Raw genomic sequence first — 18,189 nt, 5'->3', positions numbered from 1 at the left:
GCGGACGCTTTCCAGCAGCGTGGCGGAACCGCTTCGCCGTTTCGCGGCATTTGGCGACACCTGCGCTCGGCGGCGGGCGGCAGTGTGGCACCATGGCGTCGCTCTTCAGCGGGGCCTTGCAGCTGACGGACCTGGACGACTTCATCGCGCCGTCTCAGGTGGGCGGGCAGGGCGGCGGCCGTGCGCGGGGAGCCCCCTCCGCCGCAGTCTCTCCCCTGAGAGAGGGGCTCAGAAGCGGGGCTGCTGGGTCGCACAGCCCCGTAGCTTCCGCGTCCCCTTCCCGGGCGGCCACTGCAGCCGAACTCACCTAGCTTGGGGCCCGGGAGACCCTGCCGAGCTTTCCTGGCCAATTCCTTGCGTGTGAACAGAGTGGGACGGCCCCACCCCGCTGCGAGGACTTGGGAGGTGCTCCGCTGGAGTCACCGCGGTGGTCGTCGTAGGTGTCGCCCCTGGGGGGGAAGACAGAGCTTGCCCCCAAAGGGGACAGGACAGCTGCACTTGAGAGCCGGCCGCCCTTATCTGATGTCTCCGCTTATCGGTTGCTACCAGCCGTGCAGGACCAGGGCTCGGAGGGCCATAGCTAAGCCGTCCCAGGAGGAGGAACGGATGGGGCTGGTCCCGGCACAGCGGCAGGAGGAGCTCGGACAGGCCTCCCACTAAGGCTTTCTGGGGCTAGTTCCCTTTGGGAATGCGATGGCCAGTGAGGTGCTCCTGTTGAGAGAGACCGCGAGAACTCCAGGAGTTGGGCAAAGAAAGGAACTTTCTTCCAGGAACTGGGCGGGGCCAAGCGTTCCTAGCGACCCCTTGGCTTCTTCCCAGCAGTCGATGAAAAACTGGCCACGGTGCCCCGCCAGACGTTTACGCTGAGGAAGGTGAGGGCGGGGGTTGGTGCTGTCTGCAGACAGGTTAGCGTGCAGGCCCAGTCAGCACCGCCTCCATCTGACTGTGACCTGCAGAGCGACTCTTGGTCGGACAGAGTGTCTGACCAAGCGTGAGTGAGTAGGGAAAGTAGTGACAAAATCCATAGCGCTAAGAGTGCTTCTGGTGCAGGAAGACCGGAATCAGGGCACAGTTTTCGTCCCAGGTGGTGGTGTGGCCATCAGGCTGCCCCTCTTCTTCCGCCTCTGTGCACTCAGGTGCCCGTTGGGGTTTCTTACTGGTATAGGATTGCATCAAGCCCATGAGGGTGGATAAGAGGCCGGGAAGTGGCGTAGCCAAGATCCACGTCGAAGATGATGGGAGTTACTTCCAAGTCAGTCAGGTAAGTGCCAGCTTGGTTGGCCTGAAGCACGTTTCACTGCTCCGTCGAGTGACAAATGCAGGGGCCACAGGACCTTGCACGTCTCACCAATCCTTTCTCAGATATGTTCTGCAGAGAGCTCTTTGCAGAGATGGCAGTCCCGCATCCCCTCCCTCTCTCCTTCTCTCTCTGAGTTGTAATTGTGTAAGATTTTCTAGTCCAGACCACTTGTTCTTAGGGAACACCTACTTCCTGTGTAATTTAGCAATGACGAGATCCTAATCCAATGGCGTTAAAATTTACCCCGACTGTTTGCCATTTGGACTCTCAAGAACATCTGTGCTGTCCCAGGGACCGCAGGCACCACCAGGCATGCTGGCCCAGGAATCCTGCCCAAGCAGGGGAGGAGCCACAGGATGGTTCACGGTAGGGCCAGACAACAGGATCCAGAGTTCACAAGGAGAGAGCCACTGTTCACTCAGCCCAGGAGGGTAACGCAGCAGCACACCACGGGTCCCGCCTAAGCCCAGCACAGCACGGAAGACTGGGTCCTTTTTAGGGACCAAGTGGGCGCTGCTCCAGAGCAGCAGTGGTTGATCTGGAGGGAAGTCGGAAGCACATCAGCCCCCTGCTCAGCACAGCATCACAGCCTGTCCTTGAGACCAGTCCAACCTGGGAAAATGCACTGAGCTCAAATTGTGGCTTTGGTGCTAAGTAAGGCCTAGTGATCTGGGCTGGAAGGGAGTTCCTGTCTTGTCAGCCCCCTGGTCACACTCTGGGCCCCTGAAGCTCGCCTGGCCCTGGCTCAGACCACTCCTGTGTGTGCAGAGGGAGTGAAGGGGCTCTACTGGGATCATTTGCAGCTAAGAAGAGTTGCCCAGCCTGGAAGCTGGCTTGAACACCAAGTTCTGCAACTGTCTGGCCGAGTCTGACAGTGTGACTGCCCCTTGTGTCCCTCACCCACTCTTCCATGTGTTGGCACTGGGCAGGCACAGCCCAGGTGGGCACAGGCTCCTGCCATCTCCTCCCTCTGCCCCTTTCCTTGTCCCTCTGTCCTTTCTTCCTTAATCTTTGCCCTTGCCTTTCTCTTCCTCCTCCATTTAGAGCCTGGCCTTGGGCATTTTCCTGTCCCCACAGCCCCGTGAGGGCAGCCTGGGGACCAATGACTGTCCAGGGCCTCTGTGATGAGTCAGCTGCTCCTTTGCAGGTTTAATGCCCGTCTCCCACCCCTGGCGGGCAGCAAGCCTCTTCAGTATGATCTGACGTGCAGCCAAGTTTGTACCGAAGTTAGAATTTGGTGCCACTATGAAAATCTAGAACGTGTATACGTGTTTCTGCAATAAATATTTAATTTCTAAGAACTTACAGCACATAAACCCAGTAGTTGGTTGTCAGTGTTGTGAGACGGAGAATGAAGGTTTCCTGTGGGTCCCATCATCTGAGAGCTCCACGTCCTCATGCGGAGGGCCCTTGGGGTACCAGGTTCTTGTGCTTCCAGGATGGAGGGACAAAGAAGCTGGAGAGGGCCAAGATCTCGCTGGACGACTGCCTGGCGTGCAGTGGCTGCGTCACTTCGGCAGAGACCGTGCTCATCACTCAGCAGAGCCACGAGGAGCTGCGGAAGGTTCTAGGTGCTAATAAGGTGAGCGGTGGGACAGTCTTTGGAATGCCACTCTAACCCGACATCAACCCCAGCATCCCTCACTCGTGTTGTCAGGGCAGCTCATCTTCTGGTGCCCTTTGTCCTATGTCTCCTAGTGACTCCTGACGTTTTTAGGTCTCATCGGTGGGATCTCAGTCAATTACTTGTATTTTGACATTGAAGTGTTAACCCTAAACTTTAGGTTCTACGTGTTTGCAAAAATGACATGCCTGATAGAGTTAGGCTTGGAATCTGTTAAACACACAGAGTGAGCGGCAGGTCCCTTGCTTTGCAGATGGTGGCGCCCGATCAGCAGAGGCTGGTTGTCATCTCGGTCTCTCCCCAGTCCAGAGCATCACTGGCTGTGAGATTTCAGCTGAATCCTACAGACACTGCCAGGAAATTAACCGCGTTCTTTAAAAAAATAGGTAGGTGCTGAACCTTGGGTAAGCTCCAGCTTGGACACGAGAGCTGGCGAGGGGCTCGTCATGCCCCACTATCACTGGGCTTAAATACATCAGGAACTCTATCTGAGGTTGACTTCAACTTGAAGTTCTGTTTTGATACAGAGAGCAGTGCCTTTTAATAGAAAGCTGTCTGAATTCTGATGTTGCACTTCCCCGAGTCTGGAATTTACCCACTCCTAATATTGTTTTTAAACTATCACCATCAAGGCACATCTCCCAGGTCTGAGTTGGGTTCTGGCTCAGATCAGCTGGTCGACCTCTGCGTGCTGGGAGTAGGGCTGGGAGGACGTGGGGTGAGCCCCGGTGCCGGCGGCTGCCCTAGGCAGCATGCAGAGTTTGGCCTGGTCCCTGGCAGCCACTGAGCTCAAAGGAAGGAAAGCCCAAGGACACCGGGCTGTCTGCATGCACACCAGCGTGTCATGTGACGCCCCACGGGAAGGCAGAGCCCTGCTCCCGGGGCGAGGTGGGCAGCGCCTGGGGCTGTGGCCATCCTTCTTGGGGTGAGGTGGGTGCTCCCTTGCAGGGGCACACTACGTGTTTGATACCGCCTTCTCGAGGAACTTCAGCCTCCTCGAGAGCCAGTGGGAGTTCGTGCGGCGATTCCGAGCACAAGCCGATTCCAAGCAGGCCTTGCCTGTGCTGACTTCCGCCTGCCCAGGTATGCTGATGCTGCGGACCGATGTCAACAGCTGGACATGGGTGACGGGAGTGCTGGGGGAGGGGCTCGTCAGCAGGCACTGCCTGAGGGTCACCTGTAGTCGCTTCAGTTCCCAGAGGGGTGATCATAGGGACACCTGAGATACGTATCGGCGACAGCACAGTGGGGGCTTAGTGGGCTCCTAACTCCTGTACAAGTCGGTCCACCCCAGAAAGTCACACCCCTGCCCTGCTTGCTTCCCCCACCACCCCCACCCTGTGTCGGCCTCAGGCTGGATCTGCTACGCCGAGAAGACCCACGGGAACGTCCTCCTCCCCTACATCAGCACCGCCCGGTCCCCGCAGCAGGTCATGGGCTCCCTGGTCAAGGACTTCTTCTCCCAGCAGCAGGTAACAGGGACATCTTACAAAATGAGCCAAGACTGCAGTGGTCAGGACCCACACACAGAACTGTGCTCCCAGCCGTGCCTGTGCTGTCACCCCCGCCTCAGCCTTTGCTGCTGGGGCCAGGCAGCTGCACCACTGCCGTGTTCTCCACGCAGCATTTGACCCCCGACAAGATCTACCACGTGACGGTGATGCCCTGCTACGACAAAAAGCTGGAAGCCTCCAGACCCGACTTCTTCAGCCAAGAGCACCAGACACGCGATGTGGATTGTGTCATCACAACAGGTGCGGGGCCCCGAGCCTGCTGGCGCTGTGTCCCCAGCATAAGGCCCAGCACAATCCCCCTGGCTCATGTTGGTCACCCCGTCTGTGAGTTGAGCAGCCTTGCAGAGGCTCCCAAATGCTTAAAAGAAAAATGAATGCCCACCCGGGAGGCAGACGATCCAGGAAGGGTCGCTGTCCAGGGACGCAGTGCCCTGCCCACTCCAGGCGCATTGCGAGGCACCCCAGGGTCAGGCGCGTCTGCCCCACCACAGCACCGGGAGGCCCTTCAGAAGTGGAGTTGCCTCTGGCTGGGTTCATCCCCCACTCACGAGCAGGGGCTGGACGTCTGGCCACTCACAGGTTGCTAGGGATGCAGGTGGTGGGGACCTTTCATGGTCTCTGTTTTTGTTGAGATTCAGCTGAAGAGCGTCTGTCTGTGCTGTGGTCTCATCGTAGGAGAAGTCTTCAAGCTGCTGGAAGAAGAAGGGGTCTCACTGTCAGAGCTGGAGTCGGCTCCCCTGGACAGTCTGTACGTTGTGCCTGCCATGTCAGGGGCAGTAAGCTTGTCCAGCATTGGGGTGCTCTTGACCTTGGGGTCGGAGGTGTCCTGGTGGGCAGCAGAAGGGACGAGGCAGGGGCAGGCACTGTCCTCGCCCCTCTTCTCTGCCTCAGCTTCCTTCTGGTTGGTTTTGCATCTGCCCCGTGGTATGTGTTGGTGTCCAGAGGTGGTTGAGTTCACGAGGCAGCCTGTGGACAATTGGCTGATGGTTATCAGAGCTGACCCCAGCTTCATACAGGTCTGAGCTCCCCAGAACAGGTGACATGACGGAGGGGACAGTCCTTTTCCCCCAGAGCCTCCTCCTGACACACCCACAAAGCCCTGGAGTCTGTGACTCATCTTCCACTTAGAAAGCAAGTGCTCTCAAACAGAAGTTACAGAGGTTACCCAGAAGCCTTGGTGGACAGCAGCCCCACTACCACCTGAGGCCATGCCCTCCTCCCCAGGTGCAGCAGTGTATCTGCCCAGGAGCCTACCAGCCATCAGGGTGGGGGCTCGGGGGGCTACCTGGAGCACGTGTTCCGGCATGCAGCCCAGGAGCTCTTTGGAATCCACGTCACTGAAGTCACCTACAGACCCCTGAGGTCAGTGGGAAGGGCTGGAGCTTGGGGCAGGGCAGCCTCTCGGGGCACCAGGCAGGAGCTGGGCCCTCCCCTCTGGCTCATGTGAAGGGGCCAGAGCTCTCCAGCCCTTGGTCTCCTCATCATAGGACCCAGTGTCCCCTACCCACAGCACGGTGACCCAGGGCCCCAGAGGCCCATGGTGGCAGGACAGTTTTCCTGGCACAGGGTGTGTCCCAACGTGAGTCCCCATTCCAGGGAGGGCGGGCTGGGGCCTTTGTCAGACCTTGGGAAGGTGGGGTTCCCATTCTACAGACCAGGAAACCAAGGCTGGGGCTGAGGCCACCTGCCCCACTCATTGAAGGGAGCCTTCTACCCTCCCCTATCACTGTCCCCCACCCGGGAGGAAGCCTGGGCGTGCCGTGTGGACAGCCTGCTCTGTGTGCCCTCAGGAACAAGGACCTCCAAGAGGTGACTCTGGAGAGGGAGGGCCAGGTCCTGCTGCACTTCGCCGCGGCCTACGGCTTCCGCAACATCCAGAACCTGGTACAAAAGCTCAAGCGAGGGCGCTGCCCATACCACTATGTGGAGGTCATGGCCTGCCCTGCAGGTAGCTGCACACAGAGTGGGCCCTCTGGGACCCCGTGTGCTGACACCCTCCCCTTGACCACACTTCTGCCCGTCCTTCTCTGCCACAGGCTGCTTGAATGGTGGAGGCCAGCTCAAGGCCCCTGACATGCCTGGCAAGGAGCTTCTGCAGCAGGTTGAGAGGCTATACAGCATGGTCAGGACCGAGGCACCAGAGGACGCGCCTGGAGTCCAGGAGCTGTATGGGCACTGGCTGCAGGGCGAGGGCTCAGAGCAGGCCAGCCGCCTGCTGCACACAAGCTACCACGCGGTGGAAAAGGCTGGCTCCAGCCTCAGCATCAGGTGGTAGGAGGCCTCAAGGATCCACCCGGCCCAACACAGCCAGCACCAGGACTCCCAGGAAGGCATGTGGAGTCTCCAGCAGGGAAGTCGCCCGAGACCCCAGGGCATACCCCCAAAATGCTGGATGAGATGTGGGGACATTGGGACCCACATAGAGATGGGACTCAGGACCCCCAGCCAGTAAAGGTGACTTCAAGCCTGTGCTCACCTGGACTCCCCGCTGCAGGGGGCCAGAGGTTCCACCACCTGCTGGAACCTCTCCATGGGCCCAGAGCCCTAGAGGTGCCCTGACTCCTCCTGGTTGTGGTGGCCTAAGCTGTGAGGGTTTCAGCTCATCCTGTGGGGAACTTAAGGGAGAGAAAAGGGGGGGTTCCTCATCCCCCATTTCTAGAGTCACCTGAAGCTGCGATGTGGAGGGTGGTGATAGGCTGGACCTGCCAGGCTGGTCAAGCTCACAGCAGAGCTTGGGGAACCCTGCCACGCTGGGCAGCAGAGGACACTGGCAGGAGACAGGCACCTGGTCCATGACCCCAGCTGGGGATGGGTGCTCCCTCCACCTAGAACCAGGTGTTCGAAGAAGCTGCGGTCTCTGGGGCTTGAGAACCTCTGTCTTGGGGGCTGAGTCCAGGTGGGAAGGACTCTTGCTATCAGGCCTCAGTGGTCTCGCTGGCTGAGTCCTGTGTCCACAGCTGGACCCCCACTTAAGGGGCAGGGGGAGGGCAGATTGCATTCAGCCCACCAGGCCTGGCCCCGAAAAGCTCACTTCTAGTAAAGGGGACTCTCTCTGAAACCAGCTTCTCTTCAAGAGTGTTTACCAGCATCAAAAAAGAGGCCTTTCAAAGCTTTATTCAAGTTTAGGAGCCCTGTGCACCCCACTAGGCTGCTTCGCAAACACCCAGGTCTCGGGGCTCACTGTGGCCCAGAGAGGGGCCCCGGGTGTCCAACACCAGGAAAGGCCAGGGCGCCCACCCTCTAAGGCTGGGCAGGGCTGAGGAAGGCTCGATCCTCCTGTGGGTCAAGGGAGGAGGGGTGTGTGGCCCAGCCCACGTAGGGCTCACTTCGGCCGGGGCATGCTCAGGAGCCCCCACTGCAGCGCGAGGAGTGCCTGGGCCTGTGGCTGCAGTGGCTCAGCTGCCCGCTCAAAGCTCGCTCGCTCCCTGCAGAGCACTTCCAGGACTTCAGCTGGGGCGACCTTCCCTGTGAACTTGCGCACAGCCTCCTCTCTGCAGGGAGAGGGGGTTCGATGGGAACCGCTGGGCAAGCTGGACGTGGTGGTGGAAATGAAGCCACTGTTGGAGGGCATTTAAAGAGCAGCCTCTCCCTGGTGCCAGACAATCCAATAACCAGTCCCCCAACACCTCCCTCAGCATCCAAATGACTGCCAGGGAGGCCCAAAGGACAACAGTCCGGCCCCATGCCAGCCTGTTCAGCAGCATGGCCCCTGGGGAGGACACAGGTCCTCCCGACATGCGCTGGCTCAGGCCCTGCCATGTGCTCCCCCGCCTGCCCCACAAGAGGGCCCGCACGCTGGCCAATACTCACGCCACCCTCAGGAAGGGGTTGTAAAGGAGCTCCTCGCCCAGGGTTGAGGGCACCGTGGGCACATCATCCTCATCCCTCTTCTGGAATGACCACAGGCCTTTGTCACAGCCTTGTCTGGCAGCTCCAGGCAGCTTGGCTCAGCTTACCAGTCTGGGGGCTTGAGCCTAGACCCTGAGGGCAGGCACTCATGGGCCAGACCTGCAGGCTGCCCAGCTCCCCTCCCTCACCAGTGGGAGCCTTGGCTGGCAGAATGCCCTGGGCCAAGCCATGTCTGGTCACCTGGGTCGATCATGGTGGACTCCCCTGCAGTCCCTCCCTGGTTTCAGTCCTACCCCACCCTCCAACCTTGCCACTGAGAGGGGAGGAGTGGTCACACCTTGGCCCACGATAGCTTGGCCTTCACGTGGTTGTTGCAAGGCTCCACTTTTTGTGCAAACTCGAGGTTGCCCAGTGTGTGCTCGTGACCACAGAACACCTTCTGGAGAAAGAAGGCACTTGGGGTGCACAGCACCACCATAGGCAGAGATGGGCAGAGACACTCACCCCAGTGGCCCAGCCCCTCCCACCTCGCCTGGTCCACCTGTCCCCACGGCTGGCAAGCAGTCATCCTGAACCCTGGCATAAGGCAGGTGCAGAGTGCACCGGTTATGTAGGGAGGCTGGGCCCCATGAGAGGGTAAGGGGCAGGCGGCTCACTGTCTCAGGGGGCAGGGTGCCCAGGGTCTCCACCAAGCTGTGGTACATCTGCTGAGCTGTGGTCTCCAGGCGTGAGCCGCAGCCGGCCACAGATAATGCGTCCCCTGGGGAGTTGGGTGGGTCAGAGAAGGTGGATGGGGCAGAGGGAGGTGGGGTGGGTAGGCGCAGGGCAGCCAGTACCCGAGAACACGGCGGGCGGGTCCAGACACTCATCTTCCCACAGGAAGTAGCTCATGTGGCCCGAGGTGTGGCCGGGCGTCAGGAGGCAGCGCACGTGGATGGCCCCAAACTATGGCAGAGGAGCAGGTGGGCCTGTAAGGTGGTTGGGCCCAGGGCGCTCTCCCCACCCCTCCTGAGTGCACGCTCACCCGCAGCTCCTCGCCATGTACCAGCCTGCGGGTCAGTGCACAGATGCGCTCATCTGCGCCCAGCACCACCAGGCCAGGCAGCAGCCTCGCCAGCTCCGTGTTGCCCCGGGCGTGGTCCCTGTGGGTGGGGGGAAGCAGGATCACATGCGGTCAGGGTAGGGTAGGGGTGACACCCTCCTGCCTCAGGGTAGGGTAGGGGTGACACCATCCTGCCTCCGCCCTGATGGCACTCACCAGTGGTGATGGGTGGTCAGCACAGTTGTCAGTGATACCCCCTCCCGGCCCACGATCTCCAGCAGCTGAAAGGGATGGGAGTTAGGGAGATGCAGGTGGTCCAGGTGGCTGCCTGTGTTGGGGCGCCAGGCCCGGGTGCACAGTGCCCCAGGCAGGGGACGGGCCTGGGGGTAGGGGAGATCCAGCAGACAATTACGGAGCGCCCAGCACACACAGTACAGTTAGGCACCATACGCAGGGAAAAGGGGAGACCCGAGACGGCTCTAACCTCAGAGGAGACCCAAGATAATCAAGAAACCCTAAACGCCAAATAACCAGAGATGAGACAATAGGGGAAGGATCTGGCCCCGGCAGCGTAGTCTGGAAAGCCTCTCGGAATGCGGACTGACGGTCTCGGCCTACGATGCCTGTGCCCACAGCTGTGCTCCCGCCGCCCGAAAGCTGCCCTCACCCTTTTGGGCACGGCCACGTCCACGGCCACAGCCTCCCGCGTGTGCTCCTCGATGACCAGGTACATATAGTTGTCCTCAAGCACAGGGATGACTTTGACCTTCATGGTCGCAGAGCTCAGCCACCCCGCGCCTCCTGAGCCCCTTCCTCAGGGTGGGACTACCCTCTCCAGACCCTAGGCAGAGCTGTGCGTGGGAGGGGTCAGCTCCACAGACACGCTGGGGGCCAGGAAAGGAACCGCACTCCCTGCTCCCGGACTTCCCCGAGGGCCCTTGAGGAATCCCAAGCTCCTGGCTTAAGTTGACCTGCAGCTGCGGGGACCAGTCTCTAGCCAAGACTCAGCCCGCCGCAGGCCCCGCCCCCGCGCAGCAGGCCACACCCCTATTAACCGCGCCCTCTTCCGGCTCCGCCCCCAGCCACGCCGCTGCCCCGGTAGGCCCCGCCTGCCTCCCAGGCTCCGCCCCCTCCCCAGGTGCCCTCCTGCCGCAGCGCGACCCTGGAGCAGCCCCTCTCCAGGCCCCGCCCCTCAACGTCCTTCCGCAGGCCCCGGCCTCCCCAGGCCCCCTCCCTCCGAAGTACGACCCCGGCCCGCCCCCTTTTCCGGTCGTCCACTCACCCCAGCTGGGCTGCGCCAGCTGGTCTCAAGGACTGCCTAAAGGACAGCCGGACAGAGGCGGGCCTCGGGCGCCTGTCACGGGGCCTGGACGGAGCGCGCCGCTCACCCGGGCCGCCACCAACGGCCCGCGCCCCTGAGATCCGCTGGGCCCTCCTGGAACCTGCGCGCGCGGGAACCGGCGTACAGTGCCCAGAGCACACGCGTGCGCGAGAGGGAGCGCGCGCGTGCGCGGGAGGGAGCGCGCGCGTGCCCGAAGGGAGCTGCACGCACGTCTGGCCAGTCGCGCCCGGCGCTGCGGCGCCTCCTCCGCGAAGCCCTCCTGGCACCGGGCTGAGACAGCCCTGCTGAGTACCCCGGACCCGGACTGGGACGTCTGAGCCCGCTTCCGTCAGGCTGAGCGCTGCAGGGATCTGTCCAGTTTGTTTGCCTGCCCGTCCAGTGCTCAGCGTAGGGGCCTAATGAGTGTGCGAACCCACATGGTAGAGCAAAGCGCGCTGTGTGAGGACAACAGTAACAGCAGCGGCACCTCCATACCATGCGCGCTGTCCCACACCTCCCCAGGCTGGGCCCTTCTATGCACTCGTGGTTCCATCCGCGTCCCTGATAAATGCTGGGGTGCCGATCTGCGTTTCCCAGATGAGGAAAAGGAAACCGGAAAGAATGGATCGCCAAATACGGAAGCAGTTGAGAGTTTGCACCCACCTACCCAACCACTTAACTGTCCTGCCTGCCCTCGTGGGCGGGGCCCCAGGAGTCTCCTGGGGACAACAGAGGCCTTGGCAACACAAACCACCGTGTTGCAGCAACAGGCCAGTAGTCGAGGTGGCACCAGGCTTGGGGCAGCCCAGAGTCCCTTTTGCCTATGGAGTATGTGGCAGCCCCAGGCTCCAGGCCAGGAGCCCCACCTCGGGCCACCAAGAATGTGAGTCCTCCCAGGACGCTGCGTTTCTGGGCTCGGGGGTTCTCCCTGTTCCCTCAGAGACCAGGAGGGGTGTAGATCCTCCCAGGACCTGGGCCTGATCCTGGCTGTGGGAGGGCCTGCCCCAGCTCTGCCAGGCTGAGGGTGTGGGGGTGGATGGCTGGTGGCTTCATGAGAGTGGAGGCCACAGCCCAGGTCTGAGACACACCTGGGGTATGAGTGGTGGTGCCTCCCTAGGTTCTGCCGCGGGCCGAGACCTGGCTGCCAGGAGTCCCTGGGGGTACCCCAACCTGGGCCACCAACCTTGAGACAGAGGTTCCCTCAGATCTAGAGCTGAGTGAGGAGCAGCGGCTGCAGGTGGGTGTGGTGGCCCTCAGGCACTGGCAGGAGGGAGAGCATCCCCAGGGCCCCACAGGCCCCACCTCTCATCCTGGCCATTCACAGGTCTGCAAGGAGCTGGTGGACCTGCAGATCAAAACCCATCGCCTGAAGGAGCAACACGAAGCTGAAATCTTCGAGCTGAAGAGTGAGGTGGGCACTGATGTGTGCCTACGTGTGCCAGCCTGAGAGCATGGGGGGAGGGTGCACACTTAGTGCCAGAACTGTGAGGGGTGCAGGTGTGCCCCATGTGACTGTGCACACGCAGTGTCTGCGAGTCCCCACCTGTCCTGTGTGTGCTGTGTTCCTGTGGATGCCCAGATGGATGATGACCTGGTCACCCCGCAGGTCCTGTGGCTGGAGAGCCGGGTGCTGGAGCTAGAACTGCACGGAGAGCAGGCAGCCCTAGCAGAAGCTAATCCGGGGCACCGCCAGGCACTGGCACAGGAGCTTGGGCACAAGGCCTGGGGGCAGGGACACTCCGACCACCACAGACTCCAGGTCACCATGAGCGCATGGGTGGAAGCTAAACAGGGGTCCAGCAGGGGAACAGTGAGGCTGAGACCGGCTTTTCTGTGCAGGCACAGCCCAAGGACTTCCTGACAGCTGAGAACGAGCAGCAGAAGCTGGGGCATGGTGTGAGTGTGCAGCCACCTAGCCCGGGAATCTGTTGAAGTTTCTCCCAGCCCAGGGTGGAGGCGGGGCAGTGCAGGGGACCCAGAGCTTGGGCTCTCACCCAGCCAGCCCTTGTGTACCCCGCAGCCGCAGGGAGAAGTAAGTCGGGCGCCAGAGCAGCACAGGGCTCGGCAGCAGGCACTGGAGACGCGTGTGTGAGTGACTGCCTCACCTGGGACAGGAGGGCCCAGCAGGGCACAGTGAGCAAAGGAGTTGTTCTTAAGGGGCAGAAGGAGTCACCTGTCCTAGGCCTGGCTAAGCCTCATACCCATGTCTGCAGGGCAGCCCTGGGCTGGCAGCTGCAAGGAGCTCAGGAGGAGGCCAGGACAGCTGGGCAGCAACTGGCTGCACAAACCTTGGTGAGGCCCACCCCTACCTGCTTTGAGGTCTGGCTCAGCAAAGGTCCACCTTGCAGGACATAAATTCAGGGCCATCTCCACCCCCAGGTATTGTCTGCCTGCCGGGGCCAGCTCCACCAGGCTGAAGCAGAGAACGCCCGGCTGCAGCTGCAACTCAAGAAGCTGAACGAGGAGTACGCCATCCGACTGCAGCACTGCGCCCGAGCCGTGGCTGTGAGCACTGGGCCGGCTGGCCCTGTGTTGAGTGGGAGGCCTCTGGATCCTGGGGAGCCCGAGTCTGGCCTGGGTGTGCTAGACCACTTCAGAGAGACTCTGACCTTGTGGGAGACTTCAGGCCCACCCAGCACACTGTCGTCAGACCAGCTCCATGGAGGGAATTGCGGGGGCAAGGTGTGGACCCGCCCCAGCCCAGCCCTATCTCCTCCAGGAGTATGCAGATGGTGCAGGCCCAAAGCCTGCATCCACAGCCCTTCGGACATTCCTGGAAACCACTCTGGAGGACATTCGGGGGGCACATCACAGCCGTGAGCAACAGCTGGCCCGGGCTGCTCGCACCTACCGCAAGCGCCTGGCAGATCTGAGTCAGAGGCACGAGGAGCTGCTGGCTGCCCACAGGTGGGCCCCTCCCTGAGCTGGGCACCTGGGGTGAGATAGCCCTAGGTGACCTGGTGCGGGGTTTAGTGTGCAACAGGTGCTGGCGGAGCCCAACGGGGCACCCAGGATCCCCAAGGCTACCTCTGGTGCAGCCACCTCAGACATGGAGCCGCCGCCCCTGCACATGGTCACCAAATTCGGCCACCTGAGGGAGGACCAGGCTAGGCTGGAGAAGCAGCTCCAGAAGCTCCAGGCCCAGGTGACCCCTCCCTGCTGCCCCACAACTCGCCCCAGGACCCATCCCAGGCTCAGCAAAGCCCCAAGCCCAGGGCCTCTGAGCAGCCTGCCTCATTCAGCAATCGCTGTTCTTGTTCCTACAGAAAGAACCCAATGAAGCCTCTCAGGGGGGCCCATTAGAGCCACAGTGAGTACCTGGTGTGGGTGCTGGGGAGACCCATTCATTCATTCTGTGAACTAACTGCTTAGAGGGGTTCTGGTTGCTGCAGTGGACAAGGTGGCCCATCTGTATTCTCCAGTCTCGGTCTGCTTATGAGACACTAATAATCGCACAAAAACCAACTGCCTGGAGAGAGGAGGGACTATCCTCCTGGATGGGAGGGGGCTACCCTTGAATGGGAGGGTCAGGGAGAGACCCCGAAGAAAGGACACTTCAGCTGAGACTCGGAGGACCCATAGCTGAAGACCTGTAGTGGCATGGACGATAGAAGTCTTGACCCCAGGACAAGGCAGGAGCAGGCTACCTGGTGACCTTCACAGCCTTTGCCTCTGCACCTTCATGTTCTCAACTGTGCAGTGGGCAGAAGCTAGGACAAGTCACCTGCCTGGGGTTTTGGGAAACCCCCCAGCATGGGGGGAGGCCCCCCATAAGCATCTTACAGACACTGGGGTCACTGTCCCAGCTGGCCTTGTGGCTTAGCTTTCCCTGAGTGGCCAGTGGCTGCCCCCATGCACAGATGGCTCCAAGCCTCACAGAGCCCACAGTGGAAAGGCAGCCCTATACTGTCCCAAACTTGCTCCCAGCAGGCACCTCAAGGACCTAGGGGCCCTGACTTGAGCAGGGTCATTGGTCAAAACCTGGGTCCATGCCAGCTTTCACGCCCACCCCTCCTCCTCCCCTCACAGGGGCCTGGAAGCTGCATCCTGGGCCCAGATCCGCCAGAAGCTACAGGACTTCTCCCGTGGCACCCAGGTAGTGGGCAAAACCTGGCCAGAGGCCCTTCCTCACACTGTGCCCAGGCTCATGGCTTATGTTCCCTCATTCCAGGCAGAGCTGGAAAGGGAGAGAGCACAGCTGCTAGTCCGAGCCACGATGGCTGAGGAGCAACTTTCTGAGCTACAAGAGTATGTGGACCAGCACCTGGGCAGGTGGGCTCTAGAGGTGGGCTGGGTAAGACCCAAGGACCTCAGTCCCAGGCACTAGCAGCAGGGCTTGTCCACAGCCAGGTGGTGACTATGCCTAGCTTCTCTGAGCAGGTACAAGCAGGAGATCCTGAGGCTGAGGAAACTGGTGGGTACAGGGAACCCCTGGAAAGCGGGGGCCACACCTCCAGCCAAGCCGCAGCACCCAAGGACTTGCAGTCGTTAGCTAGTCAACAGATAAACTTGGAGCAGAACTCTTCACAGCCAGCATGGAGCCCTCCCCACAGCACCCCCTTGGGAGATCATTCCACCCAGCTCAACACCCAACAAAAATCAGGCTGGGGGCTTCCCTGGTGGCGCAGTGGTTGAGAGTCTGCCTGCCAATGCGGGGGACACAGGTTCGTGCCCTGGTCCAGGAAGATCCCACATGCCACAGAGCGGCTGGGCCCTTGAGCCATGGCCGCTGAGCCTGCGTGTCTGGAGCCTGTGCTCCGCAACAGAAGAGGCCACAACAGTGAGAGGCCCACATACCGCAAAAAAAAAAAAAAATCAGGCTGGAACCCACTGAGTCTTTATTGTGTCCACTCAGCCAACCTGAGAATTGGGGGCTCCAGGTACGGAGGCAGAACTAGGCCCTGGGACAGCCTGCCCAGCTGGCCCACCACTGTGGACATCATAGGCCCAGACGCGGTCCAGGCCCTCACCCAGTACAGCCACAGGTTGCCAGGTGGGGAGGGGGAAGCGCCCAGACACCACTCGGGCTCCTGCAGGCAACTCTGCCTGTAGCTTGTCCTCCAGCAGTGGAAGCTATGGGGGAGAGGGGAGGTTGGGGTGGGCAGGGTGGAACACAGCTCCCCCTACCCAGCTCCTCCAGGCCCAGCACCTACACTGGGGATGGCTTGGGCCTCCCATGGGGTCAGCAAACCCCAGACCTACCACGCTAGGAGCCAGGAACACAGACACATTGTGGCAGTCCCTCAGGCTCACCTGCAGGAAAAGGAAATTACCCCAGCAGGGACTGGGGCCCCAGCAGGGAGGGAGGTTTGGTGGGCATTGGGTAACTGCAGCTTCCAAGTCCCAGCTCCAGCCTGCCCAGGTGGCAGAGGTACCTGGCACTGTCAGCAGGGTGGCCAAGCTACCAAGCTAGAACCGGAAGCATGAAGATCAAGGGTGGGGTCTGAGAGGGTCCAGGACTCCCTGGATTACCTTCCAGAGGTTCTCACGGCGGTAGCTGACATTGCCCGCACATCCTGCCCTCCAGGCATGCAGCCACGCCAGCCCCACCAGCCACGGGTTTAGCTCATAGCCCACAGCTGGGCGGAGACCGCACTTGTGGGCAGCCAGCACCTGTGGGCACAACGAGCGTCAGGACCAACAGATGGGGCGATGCGCTCGGGGGAGGGGTCAACAAAGACGCTCCCCAACACAAATGAACACGGTCCTTACAATCCTGCCGTCGCCAGAGCCCAGATCCACCATCTTTCCTGGACGGCCTCGCAGCAACGACAACACGTGCTCCACCTGCCTGGCACTCGCGCCAACATAAGGCACCTGTACAAGGAAGCAGGCGGGAGTGTGAGGGTGGGGGGCCTGCCTCCTGGGCTTGCATTCTTAGAGTGGCCTGTCCGGTCCTACCTGAAGGAGGTCCCAACCCACAGCCGAATCGGCCCTGGAGTAGCTGCACCGTCCGCCTTAGCGCCACACTCCAGGCCCCGCCCCCAGCCCGGACCCGCCCGGCCGGCAGCTGGTCCCCACAAGCCTTGGTCCAGCACCTGCAGCCGCAGCGGCACGCGGCGGAAGCCCGGCTGCAGCAGCAGCGCCCACACGGCGTAGGTGACCAGGCCCGAGCCCGCCGCCACCTGCAGCAGCTCCAACGCGCCTAGCCGCCGCTCGCGCAGCTCCGTCAACGCCTCGGCCGGGTCGTCCTGCTCCATGGCTGCGGGAGAGCGGCTCAGGGTTTCCCCACCTCAAGGCTCCTCCCTGGCTCAGGTCCGAGACCCTCATGCCCCGGCCCGGACCTGGAAAGGGCCGTCCTCCCCACCGCCCGCGGCCTCCGCGGCGCCCCTACTCCCTGCTCCGCGCCTACCAGATCCGCGGCGCCGCGCCGGAAGAGGCGGACGCGGCGAGACACCGGAAGCGGCCGGGAGAGCCTGAGCAGCCGGTCCGCTCGCGTTCCGCTCCGTCCGGGTCCAGGGACCCTCCCGCGGGTTCCGGACCGCGGAGCCCTGGGGTCCGGGGCTACCCTCGCGGGTTCTGGCCGCACAACATCCTGCCTGTAGCCCGCGTCGCTCAGCCTCGTTGGCCCATGCCGCAGATGGTTGCTGCGGGCCTGTCTTGGGCGCTGCGGACCCCTGGGGCTGCACATCCCAGCGCGGGGAGACGCCCGAGGGAAGCGGTGCCGTGGATCCAGTTGACTGGCAGCGGAGGTCCGTGCGGTGTGGCTGGAGGCCAGGGGCGGCGGTCAGCCCGGGGGGAAGGGCTTACCGGGGAGACGCCGCCCCGCACACCCCGATAGCCAACCAAGCCCAGGAGCAGTCGCGGGGAGGCCACCCGGGCCCCTCCCACGGCTGAAGGCAGCCCGAGTGCGCAGGAAACGCAGGATGTGCAGGCTTCGGCGGGGGCGGTGGGAGTTTGAGCGTGGCTGAGGGGCAGGGCGGAGGGGGTTGATAAGGAGAAATTTAGCAGAACCGAGAAAACAGATGTTGGCTCTCTCTGAGCGTCATGGGAGGGGAGCCGGATGTGAGGTGCTGGGCGCTCTGGCAGCTGGCCCAGTCAGGTGGATGGGAGGAAGAGCCCCAGGAACTGGGGAGACCACCTTCCTTCTCCAGAAAATGTAACACACACGAAGAAAGATTGAGTTCCCGGAAGTGACCTGATGAAGCCTGGGAATGAGAGAGGCAAGTGCGGGGACAGAGCCAGGACCCCCTCCTTACCCCACCCTGAGGCCAAACGTCCTTGAGTGGCAGAGACTTGTCTGCACACAGGCCCTGGCCTGGCTTCTCATCCATCCACGGCATCGGTCAGGAGGGACGGAGGCTGCTTCAGACAATGCAGGCATGCTGGAGACCACTGCCCCCATCCCCAAGTGCAGACTGCCGCACACTTGGCCCCAGCTGCCTCCACTTGGGAAAGACAGGTGTTCCTGTGGCAGGAAACCCCGGTGCCATGCTCCCAAGACCTGAGCACTGGAGCGGAGGAGGGCTGCTCCCCACCCCCATCTCAGAACCTTCTGTCTCCTTCCTGGCTGTCACCTGGCCCTCCCCATAAAAGGAG

The 18,189-nt window shown here is 61.8% G+C and overlaps 4 protein-coding genes across 25 annotated transcripts; 2 read left to right on the top strand and 2 right to left on the bottom strand.

Moving 5' to 3' along the window:
• The first annotated feature begins 21 nt into the window (after positions 1-21).
• CIAO3 (cytosolic iron-sulfur assembly component 3) lies at positions 22-7,496 on the top strand. 6 transcript variants are annotated; one of them, XM_060124207.1, is made up of 11 exons: positions 22-158; positions 1,166-1,261; positions 2,723-2,882; positions 3,178-3,310; positions 3,873-4,007; positions 4,278-4,396; positions 4,498-4,678; positions 5,114-5,186; positions 5,663-5,800; positions 6,229-6,386; positions 6,475-7,496. In XM_060124207.1, exons 2-11 carry the CDS (start codon positions 1,233-1,235, stop codon positions 6,711-6,713), a joined length of 1,365 nt encoding a protein of 454 aa, XP_059980190.1. In that variant the 5' UTR covers positions 22-158; positions 1,166-1,232; the 3' UTR covers positions 6,714-7,496. The 6 variants fall into 6 exon arrangements, with proteins under 6 accessions (XP_059980190.1, XP_059980189.1, XP_059980186.1 ...); XM_060124206.1 differs by having other exon boundaries at positions 28-158; positions 2,739-2,882; positions 4,549-4,678; XM_060124203.1 differs by having other exon boundaries at positions 28-158; positions 2,739-2,882.
• On the bottom strand, positions 3,430-10,403 carry HAGHL (hydroxyacylglutathione hydrolase like). Of its 15 annotated transcripts, none has more exons than XR_009535618.1 (9): positions 9,997-10,403; positions 9,546-9,709; positions 9,312-9,429; positions 9,124-9,232; positions 8,944-9,047; positions 8,625-8,726; positions 8,249-8,419; positions 5,724-5,785; positions 3,430-5,404 (listed from the first exon to the last, which is right to left on the bottom strand). XR_009535618.1 is itself a non-coding variant. In XM_060124210.1 (8 exons), the coding sequence occupies exons 1-8, from the start codon at positions 10,099-10,101 to the stop codon at positions 7,761-7,763; spliced, it is 1,017 nt and encodes a 338-aa protein (XP_059980193.1). In that variant the 5' UTR covers positions 10,102-10,403; the 3' UTR covers positions 7,086-7,760. The 15 variants fall into 15 exon arrangements, 10 of the variants coding, with proteins under 10 accessions (XP_059980193.1, XP_059980195.1, XP_059980196.1 ...); XR_009535616.1 differs by having other exon boundaries at positions 8,249-8,328; XR_009535620.1 differs by lacking the exon at positions 5,724-5,785 and having other exon boundaries at positions 5,345-5,404.
• Positions 9,533-15,716, top strand: CCDC78 (coiled-coil domain containing 78). The gene is made up of 14 exons (XM_060124202.1): positions 9,533-10,056; positions 10,539-11,294; positions 11,768-11,887; positions 11,975-12,061; positions 12,257-12,409; positions 12,490-12,546; positions 12,671-12,738; positions 12,864-12,942; positions 13,030-13,155; positions 13,370-13,557; positions 13,624-13,795; positions 13,917-13,960; positions 14,680-14,922; positions 15,031-15,716. Exons 2-14 carry the CDS (start codon positions 11,070-11,072, stop codon positions 15,140-15,142), a joined length of 1,674 nt encoding a protein of 557 aa, XP_059980185.1. The 5' UTR covers positions 9,533-10,056; positions 10,539-11,069; the 3' UTR covers positions 15,143-15,716.
• ANTKMT (adenine nucleotide translocase lysine methyltransferase) lies at positions 15,472-17,472 on the bottom strand. 3 transcript variants are annotated; one of them, XM_060124221.1, is made up of 6 exons: positions 17,003-17,462; positions 16,689-16,852; positions 16,363-16,467; positions 16,123-16,263; positions 15,853-15,903; positions 15,472-15,723 (listed from the first exon to the last, which is right to left on the bottom strand). In XM_060124221.1, exons 2-6 carry the CDS (start codon positions 16,848-16,850, stop codon positions 15,502-15,504), a joined length of 681 nt encoding a protein of 226 aa, XP_059980204.1. In that variant the 5' UTR covers positions 16,851-16,852; positions 17,003-17,462; the 3' UTR covers positions 15,472-15,501. The 3 variants fall into 3 exon arrangements, with proteins under 3 accessions (XP_059980204.1, XP_059980203.1, XP_059980205.1); XM_060124220.1 differs by having other exon boundaries at positions 16,689-17,461; XM_060124222.1 differs by lacking the exon at positions 15,853-15,903 and having other exon boundaries at positions 16,689-17,472.
• Between the last annotated feature and the right edge of the window lie 717 nt (positions 17,473-18,189).

The sequence above is a fragment of the Lagenorhynchus albirostris genome, chromosome 15 (assembly GCF_949774975.1).
Source record: "Lagenorhynchus albirostris chromosome 15, mLagAlb1.1, whole genome shotgun sequence".
Classification (NCBI taxonomy): Eukaryota; Metazoa; Chordata; class Mammalia; order Artiodactyla; family Delphinidae; genus Lagenorhynchus; species Lagenorhynchus albirostris.
The sequence above is the reverse complement of the archived record's forward strand: the minus strand, read 5'-3'. Positions and strand labels throughout refer to the sequence as shown.

What these genes read in the sequence shown, in the direction of transcription:
- HAGHL (XM_060124210.1), bottom strand. Translation starts at nt 10,101, where the DNA reads ATGAAGGTCAAAGTCATCCCTGTGCTTGAGGACAACTATATGTACCTG. An exon ending in CTGACCACCCATCACCACTG is followed by an intron (nt 9,430 to 9,545) that starts GTGAGTGCCATC and finishes CCCCACCCACAG; the next exon opens with GGACCACGCCCGGGGCAACA. An exon ending in GCACCCTGCCCCCTGAGACA is followed by an intron (nt 8,727 to 8,943) that starts GTGAGCCGCCTG and finishes TTCTTTCTCCAG; the next exon opens with AAGGTGTTCTGTGGTCACGA.
- CCDC78 (XM_060124202.1), top strand. Translation starts at nt 11,070, where the DNA reads ATGAGTGTGCGAACCCACATGGTAGAGCAAAGCGCGCTGTGTGAGGAC. An exon ending in CAGGCACTGGAGACGCGTGT is followed by an intron (nt 12,739 to 12,863) that starts GTGAGTGACTGC and finishes CCATGTCTGCAG; the next exon opens with GGCAGCCCTGGGCTGGCAGC. An exon ending in GAGCTGCTGGCTGCCCACAG is followed by an intron (nt 13,558 to 13,623) that starts GTGGGCCCCTCC and finishes TGCGGGGTTTAG; the next exon opens with TGTGCAACAGGTGCTGGCGG.
- CIAO3 (XM_060124203.1), top strand. Translation starts at nt 93, where the DNA reads ATGGCGTCGCTCTTCAGCGGGGCCTTGCAGCTGACGGACCTGGACGAC. An exon ending in AGGTTCTAGGTGCTAATAAG is followed by an intron (nt 2,883 to 3,177) that starts GTGAGCGGTGGG and finishes CTTGCTTTGCAG; the next exon opens with ATGGTGGCGCCCGATCAGCA. An exon ending in GTCACCTACAGACCCCTGAG is followed by an intron (nt 5,801 to 6,228) that starts GTCAGTGGGAAG and finishes GTGTGCCCTCAG; the next exon opens with GAACAAGGACCTCCAAGAGG.
- ANTKMT (XM_060124221.1), bottom strand. Translation starts at nt 16,850, where the DNA reads ATGGAGCAGGACGACCCGGCCGAGGCGTTGACGGAGCTGCGCGAGCGG. An exon ending in GCCGTGAGAACCTCTGGAAG is followed by an intron (nt 15,904 to 16,122) that starts GTAATCCAGGGA and finishes CTTTTCCTGCAG; the next exon opens with GTGAGCCTGAGGGACTGCCA. An exon ending in TGTTCCTGGCTCCTAGCGTG is followed by an intron (nt 15,724 to 15,852) that starts GTAGGTCTGGGG and finishes TCTCCCCCATAG; the next exon opens with CTTCCACTGCTGGAGGACAA.